At 39.7% G+C, this 19,130-nt stretch overlaps 5 protein-coding genes across 7 annotated transcripts; 3 read left to right on the forward strand and 2 right to left on the reverse strand.

Annotated features, from left to right (window-relative positions):
* Positions 1-243: 243 nt before the first annotated feature.
* LOC6630419 (zinc metalloproteinase nas-4) lies at positions 244-1,494 on the forward strand. 2 transcript variants are annotated; one of them, XM_032437808.2, is made up of 2 exons: positions 244-526; positions 664-1,494. In XM_032437808.2, exon 2 carries the CDS (start codon positions 727-729, stop codon positions 1,492-1,494), a length of 768 nt encoding a protein of 255 aa, XP_032293699.1. In that variant the 5' UTR covers positions 244-526; positions 664-726. The 2 variants fall into 2 exon arrangements, with proteins under 2 accessions (XP_032293699.1, XP_002053294.3); XM_002053258.4 differs by having other exon boundaries at positions 244-1,494.
* Positions 1,495-1,499: 5 nt separating this feature from the next.
* Positions 1,500-5,155, reverse strand: Uck (Uridine-cytidine kinase). 2 transcript variants are annotated; one of them, XM_015171927.3, is made up of 6 exons: positions 4,718-5,155; positions 4,506-4,651; positions 4,346-4,443; positions 3,991-4,039; positions 1,918-2,046; positions 1,500-1,699 (listed from the first exon to the last, which is right to left on the reverse strand). In XM_015171927.3, the coding sequence occupies exons 1-6, from the start codon at positions 5,089-5,091 to the stop codon at positions 1,581-1,583; spliced, it is 915 nt and encodes a 304-aa protein (XP_015027413.1). In that variant the 5' UTR covers positions 5,092-5,155; the 3' UTR covers positions 1,500-1,580. The 2 variants fall into 2 exon arrangements, with proteins under 2 accessions (XP_015027413.1, XP_002053292.1); XM_002053256.4 differs by lacking the exons at positions 1,500-1,699; positions 1,918-2,046 and adding an exon at positions 3,102-3,630 and having other exon boundaries at positions 4,718-5,153.
* Positions 5,156-5,672: 517 nt separating this feature from the next.
* On the forward strand, positions 5,673-12,311 carry LOC6630414 (dihydrolipoyllysine-residue succinyltransferase component of 2-oxoglutarate dehydrogenase complex, mitochondrial). Its single transcript, XM_002053253.4, has 9 exons — positions 5,673-5,793; positions 5,848-6,519; positions 8,788-8,937; positions 9,302-9,417; positions 9,480-9,581; positions 9,718-10,275; positions 10,339-10,483; positions 11,572-11,877; positions 11,934-12,311. The coding sequence occupies exons 1-9, from the start codon at positions 5,686-5,688 to the stop codon at positions 12,066-12,068; spliced, it is 2,292 nt and encodes a 763-aa protein (XP_002053289.2). The 5' UTR covers positions 5,673-5,685; the 3' UTR covers positions 12,069-12,311.
* LOC6630415 (HIG1 domain family member 1A, mitochondrial) lies at positions 6,597-8,287 on the reverse strand. Its single transcript, XM_002053254.4, has 3 exons — positions 8,093-8,287; positions 7,392-7,581; positions 6,597-7,251 (listed from the first exon to the last, which is right to left on the reverse strand). The coding sequence occupies exons 1-3, from the start codon at positions 8,184-8,186 to the stop codon at positions 7,230-7,232; spliced, it is 306 nt and encodes a 101-aa protein (XP_002053290.1). The 5' UTR covers positions 8,187-8,287; the 3' UTR covers positions 6,597-7,229.
* Positions 12,312-13,114: 803 nt separating the features above from the next.
* LOC6630597 (dihydrolipoyllysine-residue succinyltransferase component of 2-oxoglutarate dehydrogenase complex, mitochondrial) lies at positions 13,115-16,010 on the forward strand. Its single transcript, XM_002053252.4, has 7 exons — positions 13,115-13,266; positions 13,359-13,471; positions 13,724-13,825; positions 13,891-14,433; positions 14,498-14,642; positions 15,264-15,569; positions 15,634-16,010. Exons 1-7 carry the CDS (start codon positions 13,186-13,188, stop codon positions 15,766-15,768), a joined length of 1,425 nt encoding a protein of 474 aa, XP_002053288.1. The 5' UTR covers positions 13,115-13,185; the 3' UTR covers positions 15,769-16,010.
* The last annotated feature ends 3,120 nt before the right edge of the window (positions 16,011-19,130 follow it).

The following is a 19,130-nucleotide window of genomic DNA, read 5'->3' on the forward strand; positions in this document are numbered from 1 at the left end:
TATTAAAATAATTTATACTATCATAAGGAATATAATATATAAGGAATTAAAATTGAAATTATTATGAAATATTCAAGAAATATAATATGCCGAACCTGTAAGAATATCTTACACATTTTATGTTTAATTATATTGCAGTTTATTATTAATGTGATACTTATAAATCGCCACAGGTTCGATAATAACCGATAAATCATCAAAAGCATTTTACAACACTTGCTTTGTTGATCAAAACAACAAACCCCAAAAGCCGTTAGACAAAGAAGAAGACGATGTGAATCGTAAATTTAACAATGCTTAAATGATTTGTCGCCGCATTTGACACAAATATGCACATAAGCTTAACATGAGCTACATAAATGTAGCCATAAATCACGGCGCACGTGGATATGCAGCCGTACGCAATGCAAATGAATATGCCTGCAAATGTCGGCGATAAAATGCGCGCAAACGCCGTCACCCAAAACGCTTATCAACTAAAACACAAAAAGCGCCGCCGCCAAGTCGGCAAATTTTGGAGGTCTAGGTAAGAGGAGCTGGCGTACAGACGTATTTCTATATATAGTCGCACGCACATTTAGCACCACAACAGTATGCGAATGTCGCAAAATGGCAAAGTTACAAACAGTTTTAACAATTTACTTGCTTCTTGTTTGCGTCGAGGCCCAGAAACGAGATGTCGGGGAGGAGAAAAACTACGATGATGAATTGATTGACCTGTCGGAGATGGGCGAGTCCATTTTTGGTAATCCGGATACTGAAACAACTGGAGCTCTGGTAGACTCTCAAAATGAGCAGTCGCAACAGAATCCCGAAGAGCTGGGCACCTACCACGAAGGTGATATACTAATACCACTTAATTACCGGGACGTCCGCACCGACGACACACGTAATGGCCTTCTAGCGGTAAGCACACGTTGGCCTGGCGGTGTGGTTCCCTACGAAATCAAAGGAAAATTCACATCCCAGGAGCTGGGCAACATACAACATGCCTTTAAAGAGTATCACGACAAGACTTGCGTGCGTTTCAAGCCGCGCACAAACGAAAAGGATTACATTTCCATAGTAAACGGTAAATCTGGATGCTGGAGTAGCATTGGACGCCTAGGTGGTCGCCAAGAGGTCAACCTACAGTCACCGAACTGCTTGCGCACATATGGCACACCCATACACGAACTTATGCATGCGCTGGGCTTTCTCCATGAACAGAATCGCTACGAGCGCGATTCCTACGTGCAGGTGCTGAGCGAGAACGTAAAGCCTGGCATGTTGGCCAACTTTGATAAGGGCAGCGCCAGGACACAATCGGGCTTTGGCGTTGATTATGATTATGCTAGTGTGATGCATTACTCGACCACCAGTTTCAGTAGGAACGGACAGCCGACATTGAAAGCCTTGCGCAGCAATCCTGATGCCCGTCAGATGGGACAACGGCGCGGCTTCTCTCCCAGCGATGTACGCAAGATTAATGCGATGTACAAATGCAAACTCTAAAAAGATTTTTGCTGTTTTCATTTATTGAAAAAATACAATTCTATATAACAAGCGCATGTGTGCTGCATTCTGATAGATGATGATCCTCAGTGATGTGGCAGATTCTTGTTCGTCTCGAAAAAGACATTGCCCCTCATGGTCAGCTCCTTGCAGAGCGTTGAGAAACGCCTGATGGCATTGTAGGTGCTGTTGCCAATAGCCGCATCTTTCATGTACGAAACACACAAAAGTACACATATATATTTATATACAGTTTAATATTTTAGATCTACGCCTGACTTCGTAGAGTAGCAGCATGCAGGGTTAAGTGTGTATCTAATGATCGTATATTGTATGATAATATCTGCTGTGGCTCTGAGTTGCTCCCACGCAGCCGGCTCGCTTGTTAGTGGGGACGCGCTTTACAGAATAAGTTCACCTTACCTGCGCCGAAGGCGCCATCGCCACCGCACAGATCCATGTTCATATATAGCCCCATGTTGCCCGTTGATCCAGGATACGAACGGTTGTTCAGAAAGTCCCGTATGTGCTGCACAATCAAATCGATGGCAACTGCAAAGCAAAACACATTCGGATGTGAGCCTCTTGATTAAACTCTAATTCAGTGTGTTTGGCATCTAAGTTAAAAATAGTTGGTTATGTAAAAACTGATATTTAACGTAGCAACTCAACAAATGAAGCACTTAGGTGTGATGTCGTTTTTGCCACTTACCTTGTGGCAACTGCTGTCTGTATGCCAGGGGAGAGCCTTTGTGGCAGGCACTGGAAACTATACTGTACTCACTTGACAAAACACCTGCTAAGACTATATTCAACTTTAAGACTAGCAACAATTTAATTAACTTATTATAGTGATATCATATTCTTGTATTCCCCTGCAAGATCTACTTATATGTAGGTGTACGTGTGCGCAATGGGTATTATATTAAAGCTTTTCTATTCACTTATATTGACTACTTTACAAGTTGTTTTATCTATTTTATGCTTATAGTTGAGTTAAACAATTTAAAACTTGTAATGATTGAAGAATTGCATCTAAAAAACCTGCGTTTTAACAGTATGCTCTATATTATATTAATTGTGGAATAACAAACGTTAGTATGATGATCTAAGGAAGTGTATAGGAAGAATTTTAATTTAAAAATAAATCTGACTTTATTCGCAAACTGAAGTATCCAGCAGTAACAATTTTATATTTGTATATGATTTGAGCTTTATCAAAAGAACTATTCTAAAGAATATTTTACGTATATATCGAACTATTTTCCATTCAAAGTTTTCTTAAAATGTGTATTACAATTTAAAGAAGTTTAAAATGTCGCATTAACTTCTTTTCAGTATAATCCAATTTAAGCTTATATGGTTTTTAAGATGGAGTTATTTATAATTTAGGCACACACGTGTGTGTGCGACTTGTTAAATTGAGTTAAACTAACAATTCTTGTATTTTTTTAACATTTCACAAACTGTTTTTGGCAAAAGCGTTTAGTTAATATGTAGGTTTAGCTGGATAAACATATACATACATATGATTAGTTAGGCATGTGAAGGTGAACTTATTCGTGTATTCGACCATTTAGTGCTTAAAATAATTGAGAGTTTTAACATGAAATTAACAATACATGATAATATTTATTCATACACAACTGCATAATTAACAGCTACCCCACTTTGTAACATAAGGTTTATATATTTGAGCCCGAGTTAGACGCTGAAACGCCACTTGAGTTGGTTAAGTAAGTTTTCTTTCTTTTCAATAAACAAAAAACAAGCTTACACGATACACATTTGCATACATTATACAATGGTATGCATAATATAGATAAATTTTCCATCTTAAGGCTAAGTTAATTGGTTAGGATTGGGAAGGACCCCCGCTCTATTATTTGCAGTTAGTGAAAGCTTAACACTGGGCGGCGCGTCGTCAGTTTAGTTAGGAGCAGAAAATGTTTTGCTTTTGCTTTTTTCCTTCTTTTTTTTTTTAATTTTGCTTAAGAGCTTAACAAAAAAAGTTGGGGGAGTTTTAGTGATCGCGCTTCATGCTGGCGGCCGCAGTTCTGACTGTGTTGTTGTGCTGTGCGATGTTGGTGGCCGCGAGAATTTCTCCGATATGGTGTACAATGAGATCAATGGCAACTGCAAGAAATACATTGTAACAACAGAAACGAAAACAAAAACAAAAAGAATCGAGAAACGAGAAGGAGACAACATCAAGCAGGCTATCGTAAAATTGGTTTAAGTTTGGTTAATTGAACGGGCATAGGAACAGGAAAACCCAAAAAATTAATTTAAAAAAAAAACATTGTTGTTACATTGTTTTTTTTTTTTACATATGCTAGAGAAACATATATACAGGAATACCTCTATAAAAAATGTCAACTAAACACTACAAACATGACACGAGTGTGTTTTGTGTGTATATGAGTGTAGATAGTTAATTAAGTTTCCAACTGAAGCTAAGCACGTGTACTGCGTGTTTGGTCGCATAGCTCTTACCTGTATTGTCTGCACCGCGAGGAATGATAACGTCAGCAAACTTTTTGGTCTGCAAATATAAGAATTTAATTGATAAGCAGGTAATCTTTAATTTGGATATCGAAAAGTATTGATAGTTTAGTCGTTCCTAGCTATATTGGGCTATTTTTAGAGATCAGCAACCGGATTCGATGCAATTTTGAGCTGATTTAGCTTCTTATGTTTTTGGAATTCTAATGAAAATTACTCTTCTTTTAGTTCTGTTAAATTGCCAACTTCTGCAAAGGAAAGCTAATTCAGCCATTTTTAGATACTTTTAACTTTGAATTCAGCTACTTTTTTTAACGTGGCAGTTCGCAACACGGCGCCCACTTACCGGCGAGCAAAACTCCTCAAAGGCGGGTTTCACAAAAGTCATGTACTGGGTGAGCACAGCATCCAAGTCCCTGCCACGCTCATTGATATCACGTGGGACTAGGCATAAGTAAAGATGATCTTAGAGAGAGATTTAAAAAAGCTTATCAAGATAATATTACCCCGACGCGCTAGACGCGTATCCGAATCGGTGTCCACAAAGAGCTTCATATGAAATAGGTCGCGTATTTTGGGAAAATAAAATACCAATATACCCTCAAAGAGCACCACATCCGCTGGATAGATAACCAGCACGTTATCAAAGTCCCTAAAATGCAAAAATAAATAAATAAGCAGAAAATCAATCAAGACAGAAGAGTTTGCTTTTACTTACAGTGAATTGGTGCGATAGTCGTAGCTGGGTAATTCTGCCTTTTTGCCGTTGAGAATGGCCTGGAGTGTCTCGTACATGAGCTCCTCGTTGAACGCATCCGGATGATCAAAGTTAAACTTGCCTTTTTGCGCCTTCAGCTTTTCGGCCGGAGTTAGCTCGCGATAGAAGCTATCCTGACTGATGGACACCACCTGACGTTGCGTATGGTCCATTTCGGCCTGTCCGAGTTGTTCCATTATTTTTTTGCAAACAGTCGATTTACCGCTGGCTGTGCCTCCGGCTACGCCAATAAGAAACGGAGATTTGACCTCATCGTTGGCTAAAGCATTGCCGTTGGGAAGGCAATCTGATTTTTCTTTGAATATTCCTTCCATCTCGAAGGAGAATCGCTTAGTCAAGTGGACAGCTGGAGTGCGCGTTTAACAATACAAAGAAAAATCTTTGCTACAACGTTGCCACATTTTAACGACCAGCTGTGTTAACAGCGCGTAACAATTGCAGAAATTTAACATTTTCGTGCCTGTTGTTAACAGCTTATTGTGCATATCAATGGTGGTATTCCTTATTTTATTTATTTAATTTTAAATTTAAATTCAATTTATAAGTTAATTAAGTTAATAAATTGCATAAAACGTGAAAACAGAACAGTATTAGTTTTGTTCCAGGCATATTAGAATTCATATACATATACAAAAATCATGGCATAGCATAGGTTGTATATGTTATCTTCTGGTGAAGCCCTCTTACCTAGTTTCTTACCTTTAAAACTGCATTGCAGGCAACCGTATCGTATTGCTGTATCATGAATTCAAATAGAATTGATCCAGAAAACAGACTTTCTGCAGAACCCAGTTGATAATATTCCATCTAATTCTGAAATGGAATAGTGGGCTGTTCCAGTAAGTTGCTGCGCTATAAATACAATTGAGTCCAACTAACTGGCATCAATTCACAGCAACAGCTCCACCATGAAAGTTTTGGTTCTATTGGCTGCTCTGGCAGGCATTGCCGCCGCTGTTGATTACTGTGCTCTGCCCACTTGCCTGGACAAGCACATTGCCTGCAATAATAAGGGAGTAAGTCATGGAAGTTTTCGCTATTGACAAAAATTAAATTTTGTGCCGCTGCAGAATTTTAGCGAACTATGCCCCAAGGATGTGCGTCCCGTGAAGATCGATGCCCATCAGAAATTGATTCTTTCGCTGTTCAATGAGCTGCGCAACAAGGTCGCCGGCGGCGGTATCGAGAATCTGCCCAAGGCGGCACGCATGGCTAAGATGTCCTGGTGTGAGGAGCTAACCCACTTGGCGCTGTTCAATGTGAAGACCTGCCAGTCGCTAAAGGACAAGTGCCGTAGTACCGAACGCTTTGCCTATGCTGGCCAAAACAATGCCATTTTCAGCTACAGCGGTGCCGAATCGGAGTACACCGATGCTGAGATCATTAAGGAGCAAATTGAGAATTGGTTTGCCGAACGCACCAATGCATCTCCTGAAATTCTGGCCAGTTTCCCCGAGGAGCTGCCCAACAAGGGAGTTGCCAAATTCACCATCGCTGTCGCTGAGAAGAATACACATGTGGGTTGTGCCGCGGTGCGCTTTTCCCGCGACTATTACAACCACTTCGTCCTGACCTGCAACTTTGCCACAACAAATGTGATCGGACAGCCGGTGTATACACCCGGCGAGCGTGCCACCTCTGGTTGCAAGAATCGCTACGGCGCCGCCTTTGACTACCCCAATCTGTGCTATGCCAAGGAAATCTACGACAATGAGAAAATTGTGCCCGACATCAGGGTGTTCTAAGTGTGCCCACTAGCAATATATATGTTTATGTATATATATCCAAACAAGCAAATAAATCGTTGACGACCTGAGAATGACGAGCAGCTTGTTTTATTGGTTGATTTTGGCAATAGGAAGGCGTATTTCATCATTTCGCACATCAGACTTGTCAATTTTGAGAATATTTCGCAAACAGGTTATGTCAGGCAGCTAACAAGTCGAGAGCCACGTTGGATGGATAAAGAACTAGCGCCTTTTCAATTAACTTAAGTATGCTTTGTTTTTAATCATATATCATTTACATAGGAGGCATTTATCTTTCAGACTGTTCCGACAATTCGACAGTTTACATTCATATTTAAGATCGTTGGTTTTTTTTTTTTAAAACACGTATATCACAATCTTACACAGGTATACAAAACATTATCCTACATTTTACAAATTGCTAAAACAATTTCTCGCAGTTGTGACCAGTGTTGCCAATATAGCTGTTTTCTCATTCATTGATATTTTCAGAGTTTATAAACGCTATTTTTAACGTGGGCAACACTGGTTCATTGTTTTTATACCCCAGCTGTAGAGGGCTTTACAATCTTTGCTATTGTTATTATGGTAATAAATATGTATGCTATTTAATTTGTATTAAGTGTCGTCAAAGCCTCTGGCAATGTTTCTTTTGGACAGATGGGTATCGGGGAAATGTGCGGGCCAAATCAATCAAATTTGTATTAATTAGTCAAAGACTTCAAACTAAAATAAAAATGAAATTTGTTAAATAATGGCAAATACAATAAATGAGCTCTGCGTAGTGTCTGATAATCCAACAACAATTACACTAAATAACATATACAGCTACATTTAAATAAATTATACGAAGAAGCGAGCATTACTTTTCTTTGGGCGCCTTGTCAAACAGATACTCCTTAGCCATTTGATATCCAAGTCCCACGGTCAGGCAGCCCACTACGGTACCCTGCGCTGCCACACGCAGCTGCATCAGGAAAACGCTTGTGCTCATCGTGCCACGGTTTTTATATTTGTAGGCACCGATCAGACCCGCCGCCACAAAGCCAGCAATGCCTATGGAAACAATAAAAAATTAGCCAAATGCTGTTGAATATGTATGCGAAGCGCTGTTTTTTTGTTGCTAGCTGATAATCACCAGACGGCGGCAGCTGACGCACCAACACCAACGCAATACACGCGCCAATCATCGCGACGTCATAGATGTGCTAATAGTATCTATGCATGTATGTATGTATGCATGCATTTTCTCTTCTAACTGTTAACACTACACCGTCGCGAGCTGTGTTTGCAATTATATCACATCTTACGCGCTCATTGATATTATGATGAAATTGCCGTGTTATTAAAAGTTATGTCACTTAATGCTATGCACGTACAAACATATCTGTGTACATACATATGTAACCACACACACACATCTTCAATTAACGGCGAAGGTCAAGGTGGCATTGCCATCCTTGCACACATACATACATATGTAATAGGAAAGTTTCCGTGACGTCACATCCTATAGGAAATGTGTGCGCCTCAGCGAATCACTCTAACCAGCAGCCCTGTGACTTACCAATCAACATGAAAGGAGACTCCTTTGCCTTGTTAGCGAACTTGTTGGCTTGCGCTACATCATCTTCCGTTTCAAATAGTGATTTTGAACTCATGGTTGTTAGTTGTTTCCGTTTCTTTCGATTGCCAAAAATTTGCCCAATGGCAATAACGCGTCAGAAGTTTGTACGCAAGTGAGTGAACAAGTGTTACTGAACTTGAACCGAATATTCCCTCTTTTTATTTAGATTTGATTTTCGCGAAAGTTATCGATAACAAATCAGCTGTTTTACTAAAAATAAGAAAAAATAAGCAATAATAGTGGCACAATTTTAATTAGCACTATCAATATTAATATATATGTAGACTGATTTCAATATATATTTTTTCTCTTGGTAACTTTATAATAGATTATATTTAATTGGTTACTTCTTATTTAAGAACAAATATTAGTTTTATTAAATAAATACCAGACCCACAAACAATTTAACAGGATCATTATTAAACATTTTGATTCAACATCATTAAACATTTTGATTTAACTAAATAAGTATGTGCAATAATTTAACCAACACTAACAGTGTGACCGCAGTATGCAAAAGAAAAATTACGCGCTCAGCTGAGTATTTTGCCATGACATAAGAAGAGTTCGTTCGTCAAGAGGGGAGAAACGACGTTGGATTGCCGTAGCCCCAACACAAATCTGCATTAGTTTAAAAATTTCTGACTCAAAGTGCTCACACACAACAAGCGCAGCAGCGAATACGAGACGACACCACAGCAATGACGGGCATCATATCTATATTAACAAGGCAATTGCCGCGCAATGTGCAAACTTTTAGCCTAAAAGCTGTGCGGAATCATGAAGTAAGCGTAAGAAGGAGTCACACGCATACATATTTTGGTCAGCGAAAGTCGGAGCAACAAAAAAATTGAAAGGCGTTGAGGGCGGAGGCGCTGCCACATTACGTTTGTATTGGATCAGTTGTTTTTGTTGCTGCGGTCTTTGCTGGCGGCCGCTTAAGCAGCCCATAATGTGATTATGTAATTGAAAAAGTATGTATGCAATGCATTAAGGCGCAACCTGCGTGGCAGTGCCACGCCCCCTAAGCCTCATCACGTGACGATCGGCCATCTAACAGCAGTAGCTCCACTGATTGCACAATCAACGTTGTTTTTTTTTTTTCTTTTTTGAGATACTAATCCATGTCATTTCTGATTGCGCCCACAGCTTCAGCTCAGTGCCCGTCAGTATTCCCAGCTAGCTGTTGTTGCGGCAGTTCAGCAGCAGCAACAACTGTTGCGCCGAGAGTCGATTCCTACTCTGCGCTGCCAAGATGCGATGCGGTAAGGAATGCCATTTACATCATACAGATTAAGTTAATCATGTGCATATCTCTCTCCTGCAGGGCCTTGGGCTGGCAGAGCTTTCACACCACCACCAGCATGTGGTCGGAGCAGGTGGTGAAGGTACCGCCGTTCGCTGATTCCATCACCGAAGGTGACATTAAGTATGTGAAACTTTAGTCAACAAATTCTGACATGTGGCCCGATTGGCGGGGGGCATGTTGTAAATTTTGTTGATAGCTTATCTGATGCTTGGTTCTAAAGGCGTTCTCTTTTTTTTTTTGCTGATTTATCTTTTAGATTTTCCTGCAAAGTAGGCGACTCTTTTGGAGCCGATGAGGCTGTCATGGAGATTGAAACCGATAAGACGACCATGCCAGTACCCGCGCCCTTTGCGGGCAGTGTGACGGAAATTCTAGTCAAGGATGGTGACACGGTTAAGCCTGGCCAAGAGCTTTTCAAAATGAAGCCTGGTGCAGCACCAGCTAAGGCAGCTGGTGCTCCTGCCCCAGCTGCAGCGAAGGCTGCACCAGCTCCAGCAGCAGCAGCACCCCCTAAGCCAGCTGCAGCACCCGCTGCGGCACCAGCTGCACCGAAATCAGCACCACCTCCGCCACCACCACCAGCTGCACGCCCGCCACCGGCAGCCCCTCGTGCTGCTGCACCGCCGTTAGCTGCTGTGAAGCCCGCCGTGGCTCAGGTGAAAGTGCCTCCCGCTGATGGTTCGCGTCAAATTTTAGGCACACGCTCCGAGCAGCGCGTAAAGATGAACCGTATGCGGCAAAAGATTGCGGCTCGCTTGAAGGATGCACAGAACACGTGTGCCATGTTGACCACCTTCAATGAGATCGACATGAGGTTAGCTTGTTACAAGCTCTTAAATGCTTTGTATAATTGGCTTTGATATATTTCCTCCGACAGCTACGCGATGGACTTCCGCAAGGCAAACCTGGATGCATTCACCAAGAAGTACGGAATCAAACTTGGATTTATGTCCATATTCTCGAAAGCCAGCGCCTATGCGCTGCAGGACCAACCCGTAGTTAACGCCGTCATCGATGGACAGGTAAACTAACCCCACTGAGTCACTCGTGACGCTCCTCTTTATTACCTTATCACACACTATTATGTTGTTTACGCAATTACCCGTCGCTATATGATAGTCTTCTGATATGAAACTATTTTTCGTAGATATGCACTCCATTTTCCTGAATCTAATAATTGTCAACCACATTCAACACTTTAGTTATGTTGTATAGTAGCTAAACGATAAAGTAATAGAATATTAAATGAAACACGATAAACAGTCGAAAGCGATATATATCGGTCCATTGTCATATATATTATATATTATTCTAAAAAGAACTAGAAGAAATTACCTGTCATAACAGACAGAAAAAAAGTCGGCTTCTTTTGAGAAAATAATATAAAAATGGATTTTCCTGGATTTAAATCGGCGACTTCCCACATATTCCCACATATATTTTTATATTTTATTCTTCGTAAATTTCCTAAAATCCCGTATCAACGCTCACCAGACTCAAAACAAAGCTGTTATATAAAGATTCCGTTTGATCTTCGAATCATCTTAGTTCTTGAACCTGTTTTATTTAACCATAAAGCGTTGACCTAGCTTGTTTAGCATTGTCAATCTTTTAATATAAATGCTTATTTTAAGTACTTATATTAATTTTGGGGATTTGTGTATGTGTATGAGTATCATACCAGTTTTTAAACTTGAATATTGCCAATCTTTAAAAATGAAGCAAATCAAGAGAGTTAGCAAAATCAACGGCACGCCGAAATTCTAATACCCTTTTGCATTACGATTTAATATATATGGCAGAATAAAGCTAAGTTTAATATATTGGCAAGATTTTTTATATAAAGCTAAAAACAGGAAGACACACGGACATGGTTATATCAATACGGATGTTAATGCTGATTTAGCATATATATAATTTCTGGGATTCAGAGATGGGGTCACAAATGTTTTTGTTATTAACTTAGTTATTATTACTAGTTACTATTACTATTAACAGCTCTAAGGAAATAGTTGTATATATTTTATACTGCCAAACCAACGAACTCCCATATCTCTTTTCCTGTAGGTCAAGTTCAAATAAATCATTTCAAAATATGTATGTTTTGCAGGACATTGTGTATCGCGACTATGTGGATATCTCAGTGGCTGTGGCCACACCCCGTGGCCTGGTTGTGCCTGTGATCCGTAATGTGGAGAGTATGAACTATGCGGACATTGAAATAGCTTTAGCCGGGCTAGCCGACAAGGCGAAACGCGATGCCATCACTGTGGAGGACATGGACGGTGGCACTTTCACCATCAGCAACGGTGGCGTCTTTGGATCACTAATGGGCACGCCAATTATAAATCCACCTCAGAGTGCTATACTCGGAATGCATGGTATCTTTGAGCGCCCCATTGCCGTCAAGGGCGAGGTATGTTATTGTCTATACATAAAAGAAGTACGATTAACGTTTAATATATCTTGCAGGTCAAGATAAGGCCCATGATGTATGTGGCCCTCACCTACGATCACCGAATCATCGATGGACGTGAGGCGGTTCTGTTCCTGCGTAAGGTGAAGGCTGCTGTCGAGAATCCAGCCATCATTGTTGCCGGACTGTAAGGACGGCTGAAGTCCGTTAGCGCTGCGTCCACGTTGTTCTAATGATATTATCGAATCGGTTATTTAAAACTGAAGCACAGCCAAATTCATTGTATAAAGCGGAACTTTTCATTTATGTATTTATTATAAATTAACGAGTGTGTCACAAATCGACTTAAATTTTGGGTTTAATTAGCGCAAAGTACATACATACACAAGAAATAATAAAATTTAATAACGACGTGGAATTGTTTTCAAAACATACCCATACTAGATTTATTTTCTGCACTTTAATAACTGCTGTTTACATGCACCTGCTGAAAGGCAATATCGTTAATAAATACGATACCGTTATCGACCAGTTTACAGGTGTTTTCGTTTTTGGCTGGCTAATAAGCGGAAACTTTATAAGGATATCAGATATGCTCGTAATAAGAATATAAAAAGCCACGATTGTTGATAAAATTAGAGCCGAAAGGCACACAGCATTTAGTCCAACTTGCTCTATGAACATTCTATAGCGAAATACTGCGAACTCATATTTTCTTCTCGAATTTGTGGACAATTTATATATGGAAATAATACAATGAAAACCACAACTATAATTCTGATTAATTATGAGTAAAGATACACACTCGATTAAGCCATTAGCATATATTGAATAATTTTTCGATTAACAACACAGTTTTAGCTTTAATCACAAAACTAACAATTCTAAAATGGATATTTTTAGGTCTGGGCAGAAATCATAATTTTTGTATTAAGATTTTGTATTCATTAATTTATTTACTGTCCTTACTTGTGCTACCTAAAAATGTTTTTTTTTTTTGTTTTTTCAATTATAAGTACACTTGGAAATGATTTCAATATTTTGAAAATAAATGACAATCCGAGGCCTTAAGTAAGATTCTGGAATCCTGGATGTGGAAAATCAAACAGGATATATTTCTAAATAGACATTTCCTGGATCAGTCATATTGTTCAGATATTTATCTCATAGCCGAACTATCGAAAAGGAAGAAATCGAGAGTTCGTATCAAGGTTGCTTTGCATTAGCTGGATCATAATTTTATATTCACTTATAGATTTTTCACATTTAAAAACTCATCTGCGAGTAGAAGGGATCATATAGACAGCGATGAGTGTCATTTCCGTTTTATCAAGACCTTTGCGGCGAAACATTCAATTAGTTGGCTCTAAAACTATACGGATTCGCAAAGTAAGTCCAATAGTTAAGTTACGACCCGGGAATAGGGTCAGCGATTGTTTTGAAAATTTATTTCCTATTTCCTTTTCTAATATCTATTTCAGGTTCAGATAAACGCCCGTCGGTATACCCAACTGTTTGCTATTGCGACAGTTAAGCAGCAGCAATTTTTTAGCCGGGATACAAATTCTACTTTGCGCTGTCAATATGATATACGGTAAGATATCTAGTCAATCTTTAAAAGCTTTTTATGTTAAAATAAAATAAAGTTTGGTAATGCGTTTCGGTTAGGAGGTTTGGTAAAAGGTTCGGTCCACAACCAAAATAAATAGGAATTTCCGTCTTGAACCAGAATAAAAATTAACTGACAATAGTATTTATGTTACGTAAAAATTTTTAAGTGATCTTCTGTGTATCTTTGAGTCGGGCTCTATTCTTTACACGTAGTATTTTACTTTTTTCACTGCAGTACCTTGGGGTGGAAAAGCTTTCATACCACAACCACCAAGTGGTCGGAGAAGGTGGTGAAGGTGCCGGCTTTTCCAGATTCCATATCTGAGGGTGACGTTAAGTAAGTGTCTAATCTAACCCACTACAAATATATTTTGTCGAAAATTAGAATTTCATTCTTATCAGGTTTACCTGCAAAGTGGGCGATTCGTTTGCCGCCGATGATCCAGTCATGGAGATTGAAACGGATAAGACGACCATGCCAGTGCCGGCGCCCTTTGCGGGTTCAATTACGGCAATTTTGGTTAAGAGCGGCGACACGGTCAAGGCTGGCCAAGAACTGTTCAAAATGAAGCCTGGCGCAGCGCCAGCTAAGGCAGCTGGCGCACCCACGACTGTGGCGGCACCAGTTCCAGTACCAGCAGGACCACCACCTGCAGCGGCCAAAGCGCCACCACCACCACCACCACCACGAACGCCAACACCACCACCACCACCACGATCGCCGCCACCATCACCACCACCATCACCATCAACACCACCACCACCACCACCACAAACTGCGGCGCCAGCTGCAAAAGCAACCGCGGGCCAAGCTCCTCCGATTACGGGGACTCGCTCTGAGCAAAAAGTCAAAATGAGCCGTATGCGGCAAAAGATTGCGGCCCGCTTGAAGGATGCACAGAACACGTGCGCCATGCTGACCACCTTCAACGAGATTGATATGAGGTAAGTTTGCCAAAGAACTCTTACATACCTTATATAATACATTTTGTTATCTTTGCAACGACAGCTACGCAATGGACTTCCGAAAGGCGAACCTGGACGCATTCACCAAGAAGCACGGAATCAAACTTGGATTTATGTCCATATTCTCGAGAGCCAGTACCCTGGCATTGCAGGACCAGCCCGTGGTCAATGCCGTCATCAGTGATCAGGTAAGTATCCAGTTTATTTCTTTATGTGCCTTGTCGTCTCTTTATAGTAGCCTATACTGTCTTTTAACTGGGTACAGGGTAAGAAAAATTGATCGATGTTGTCAGTTAGAATATCAAAATCTGGAAAAGCAAAGAAAAGAGTTGTGAATATCCCTAGAGACACATGACTGATAACGTAGTGGCAAAATTGGGCCGATTCCGGCACGACAGGGAGAGAGATCTTTGAGAAGTTTTAAGCAGAACGTTTGAAGACTGAAATGTTAGTTGCCATAGAAACAGACGGACACACATAGATATACCGACTAGGCTGGTAATACTGATTCCGAATAAATATATTGTGTGGGATCGGATATATAACAATATTGTAATACCCACTACAGGGCTACAAGAAAGATTGCATTCTATTTTTGAGATATATTTATATTTGTACCCTATAAAGTAGTTTTCTATGCGGGTATAACCGACGGTAAATACTTATTCAACAACAGCTATTCAGCAAACTTATTAGGATATCTATAGAATTGCTTTTTTTTATACGAGATAATATCATTGATAAAAGACTTTGTATTCTTTTCAATATAATATATTTTTAAAAGCTTTCTTCAAAATTCCAAATTATAGGAGATTATTTACCGTGATTACGTGGACATCTCTGTGGCTGTTGCCTCGCCTCGTGGCCTCCTGGTGCCTGTTATCCGCAACGTGGAGAGCATGAAGTATGCCGATATTGAGAAAATGTTGGGCAGCCTGGCTGACAAGGCGAAGCGAGATGCCATCACCGTTCAGGACATGGAAGGCGGCACCTTCACCATCAGCAACGGGGGCATCTTTGGTTCCCTGCTAGGCACGCCCATTATAAATCCACCACAGAGTGCCATACTGGGAATGCACGGCATTGTGCAGCGGCCCGTTGCAATCGAGGGCCAGGTGGGCAGAATTAAACTGAAGCCAAGTATATACGTCTAGCTATATATATTAATGTCAATTGTAGGTCAAGATTCGTCCCATGATGTACGTGGCCCTCACATACGACCACCGCATTATCGATGGACGTGAGGCGGTGCTGTTTCTGCGGAAGATCAAGTCTGTTGTCGAGACGCCCAGCGAGCTGGCTGCCGGTCTTTAGAGTCTGCGAAAAATGTTTTGCGCTGTTCACACGTTGTTCAGGTGATATAGAAATCGAAAACCATTTCACAAAGCAGAACCAAATTGATTGTATTAACCGGAATCCAAATTGCATAGACCATTTGTGTTTACCTTATATGTGAATGTTGTAACGAACCGACATGTGCCATTGATTTTATAGAACACATTTTCATTGCAAATTTGAGATAATAATAAGAGGACTATGTCGTTACCGATAACTAACCATGATGCTGTTGGCATTTTCTCTTAACTCCACAAACTTTACTTCCATTAAGTCTGGAGACTTAATAATTGAAAGTTAATCAGAAAGTCCAAAATGTGATTAATACAAGTATATTTAATTTGACTTAAGTTCTTGAGCTCTTGAATCAAGATTTATAAAAACTTATTTCAAGCTCAAACTGGGATTGTATTAAGGACATATTGGTCTTATATTAAGAATCATTATAACTTCATTCAATACTATTCCGTATCTCGCTCAGCGCACAAAGTTGCTGCGGCTGATGTTTTTCATAATATATAATATATGTTAGTTTTTAATTGCTTACAGCCCAAAAACAAAGTGTACCTCGCTTTCACTCGTTGATTTGTGTATTTGTTGTGTTCATTTTATTCTGCATGCATAGCTTTTCGGAAAAACCAGAGATCTACATACAGATATACATCTGTTGTGTGGATGAGATTTGGGCCTGTGGTATCAAAAGGCACACACATTCATAAAGAGAAGAATATGATATACATTTATTAAGAAAAAACATCAATGAAATATTCATTGTTTGCTTTGTGGACCTATTTTTAAAAATAATATTTTAAAATAAAAAGAAACTTTCAAGTCGTATTTCTGCAAGAGTAATTCATCGTCGGCTTGTCGAAGTTCCGGAATATATCTAAAATTGCATATAATCGCAAGAAATTTTCTTATTTTGATTATTTTAACATAATATAACATTTGAAACATCTATGTATTATATGGTTAGTGATGTATTACATGACTTCAAAGCAATATGTCTGCAAGGGTATTTAAAAATTTGCATTATTTTTGCATTTTAGTTTTCAAGTTTTTTTTATTAGAATATTCCTGAAAGTTTTCTCCAATTAGTCGCCAAGCAAATGCTGGTCCTATGTAAATTGTTTCTTCTTTTTTTAGTAAAGTAAATAAAAGGACATTTTGAATTTTTGTTATTTGAGCAAATTGGCTTGTACAATTTTATTGATTATTTTTGTTTGCTTTAGGTAAATATCAACTATTTCTAATGTTTACAAAATGAGTTTCTTTAAAAATATGTTTGTTATTTTTGTTGGGAAATTTCTAGTGTGCCTAAGATGCACATAAAGAAAACACACGTAGTGGTTCGGTTAAATGTTTAATGGAAACTGCAAAGCATGAGTACAAAAATCTGAACAAGTACTCAATTACAGAATGAGTACTATGCTGATACAATGTTGCCAGATTATAAAGAAGCTTAACAGCTTATTGTCACTATTTTAACACTTCTTCTTAAGCTAATTATAATCAGTTGCAAAATAACAAATTTAATTCAATCCAAGTGTTTTTACAAAGCCTACGTGCTTTTGCTTACTTAAACATTTTGTTAGTATATCTGCAACATTATTATTTGTAGGTACGTATTCTAATGCAATATCATTACATTGTACCTTTTCACGTATAAAATGATACCTTATGTCTATGTGCTTAGTGCGCTTATGATGGACTGGATTTTGCGCAATATGTTGCGCGCTTAGGTTGTCGCCACATATAGTCAACGGCTCTGTATCCTTTGACCATCCCATCTCACTAAGTAGCCTGCGTAGATAAACTGCTTCTTTGGCAGCCATGGACAAAGAAATATATTCTGCTTCAGTGCTGCTCAATGCGACAACGCTTTGCTTTGATGAAGTCCAAGAGAACGCACTGCCTGCCAGGAAAAATGCGTAGCCACTATAGGATCTCCTGTCCAGCCGATCGTTGCCCCAATCTGCATCTGCATAGCCTTTTAGTGGTTTGCCATTTTTACGGTATACTAATTTCATATTCTTTGTACCCGCAAGATATCTTAGAATGTGCTTTGCTGCAGACTGGTGTTCTCCATGAGGATTAGCATTTCTTTGTGATAATTTGTTTACAGCATGCAAAATGTCTGGTCGGCTCAAAACTGCTAAGTATATAAGCGAACCAATTAATGACTGATATTGCGTTATATTTACCTTTACACAAGTATCGTCGTTGCAGTCCACTTGAAAACCTGGGTCAAGAGGTGTGCTTACTGGACGGCAATTGCTCATGCCATACTTGTCCAATAGGCCTTGAATGTGCGTCTTCTGGCACAGCGAAACGGAACCTCGATCGCCGTCGCGTTGGATTTCCATGCCTAGGAAATAGCTAATGGGGCCTCCATCGTGCATTTTAAAATTTGATGCAATCTTCTTCTTAATCACGGCTATGTCTTCTTCGCTGGGACACACTATGATTAAATCGTCGACGTAGGCAGCGATGTAGCTGAATTGTTGTTGCTTTTGCTTGACGTATAAGCATGCTTCATTTTTGCATCTTTTAAAATCCATGCCTCTCAATACCTCATCGAGCGTATTGTTCCAAACTCGTCCGGATTGTTTAAGCCCGTAAAGTGCCTTTTCTAGTTTGAGGACTTTATTTGGATGCTGCTTGTCAATAAAATTCGGCGGCTGTTTCATGTACACAGTTTCATTAAGCTTACTATTTAAGTATGCGTTTGAAATGTCGACTTGATGCATATACAGCTCTTTTTCGGCAGCTATTGCGAATAACATGCGAATGGTTTCATATCGAATTACGGGAGAAAACGTTTCCCAGTAATTGACACCAAATTGTTGACCACAACCTTGTGCAACTAGTCGAGACTTAAATTTTTCAATATTACCATCTTTATCTCTCTTGATTCGGTAAACCCATTTTGAACCAATGGCCTTTTGTCCAGGAGGTAGCTCACACACTGACCATGTCTCATTTGCTTGTAAAGCGTCGTACTCTATTTGCATAGACTTTTCCCAATCCTGCGCATTTTGGCCATGTAATGCTTCTGCAACTGACTGCGGAGTTTCAATGTCTTCAATCTGATTGAGACTATTGATCAATTGGTACTGCTTTCTGGGCCTGCCTGGCTGACCTGTACGTATAATTTTTGGCCTGCCACGCCCATGTTTTACTACAGCTTCAACTTGTGGCAGCGCTACTTGGTCATTGTCGTCATCGTTGCCATCTTCTCCTGGATCGCTTGCGCTCACAAAATCCTCCTCTTCTTCTTCATTTGAGTCACTGTTGTACTCTTGCACCTCGGCAGGTTGCTCTGGGTGGTTTTTTGCAAC

This window comes from Drosophila virilis, chromosome 2 (genome assembly GCF_030788295.1).
Source record: "Drosophila virilis strain 15010-1051.87 chromosome 2, Dvir_AGI_RSII-ME, whole genome shotgun sequence".
Classification (NCBI taxonomy): domain Eukaryota; kingdom Metazoa; phylum Arthropoda; class Insecta; order Diptera; family Drosophilidae; genus Drosophila; species Drosophila virilis.

What these genes read in the sequence shown, in the direction of transcription:
- LOC6630415 (XM_002053254.4), bottom strand. Translation starts at nt 8,186, where the DNA reads ATGAGTTCAAAATCACTATTTGAAACGGAAGATGATGTAGCGCAAGCC. An exon ending in GTCTCCTTTCATGTTGATTG is followed by an intron (nt 7,582 to 8,092) that starts GTAAGTCACAGG and finishes TTGTTTCCATAG; the next exon opens with GCATTGCTGGCTTTGTGGCG. An exon ending in GACAAGGCGCCCAAAGAAAA is followed by an intron (nt 7,252 to 7,391) that starts GTAATGCTCGCT and finishes TTTTTATTTTAG; the next exon opens with TTTGAAGTCTTTGACTAATT.
- LOC6630419 (XM_002053258.4), top strand. Translation starts at nt 610, where the DNA reads ATGGCAAAGTTACAAACAGTTTTAACAATTTACTTGCTTCTTGTTTGC.
- LOC6630414 (XM_002053253.4), top strand. Translation starts at nt 5,686, where the DNA reads ATGAAAGTTTTGGTTCTATTGGCTGCTCTGGCAGGCATTGCCGCCGCT. An exon ending in CGCTGCCAAGATGCGATGCG is followed by an intron (nt 9,418 to 9,479) that starts GTAAGGAATGCC and finishes TCTCTCCTGCAG; the next exon opens with GGCCTTGGGCTGGCAGAGCT. An exon ending in CCATTGCCGTCAAGGGCGAG is followed by an intron (nt 11,878 to 11,933) that starts GTATGTTATTGT and finishes TATATCTTGCAG; the next exon opens with GTCAAGATAAGGCCCATGAT.
- Uck (XM_015171927.3), bottom strand. Translation starts at nt 5,091, where the DNA reads ATGGAAGGAATATTCAAAGAAAAATCAGATTGCCTTCCCAACGGCAAT. An exon ending in TACGCGTCTAGCGCGTCGGG is followed by an intron (nt 4,444 to 4,505) that starts GTAATATTATCT and finishes ACTTATGCCTAG; the next exon opens with TCCCACGTGATATCAATGAG. An exon ending in CGATGGCGCCTTCGGCGCAG is followed by an intron (nt 1,700 to 1,917) that starts GTAAGGTGAACT and finishes CGTACATGAAAG; the next exon opens with ATGCGGCTATTGGCAACAGC.
- LOC6630597 (XM_002053252.4), top strand. Translation starts at nt 13,186, where the DNA reads ATGAGTGTCATTTCCGTTTTATCAAGACCTTTGCGGCGAAACATTCAA. An exon ending in AAACTATACGGATTCGCAAA is followed by an intron (nt 13,267 to 13,358) that starts GTAAGTCCAATA and finishes TATCTATTTCAG; the next exon opens with GTTCAGATAAACGCCCGTCG. An exon ending in CGCTGTCAATATGATATACG is followed by an intron (nt 13,472 to 13,723) that starts GTAAGATATCTA and finishes TTTTCACTGCAG; the next exon opens with TACCTTGGGGTGGAAAAGCT.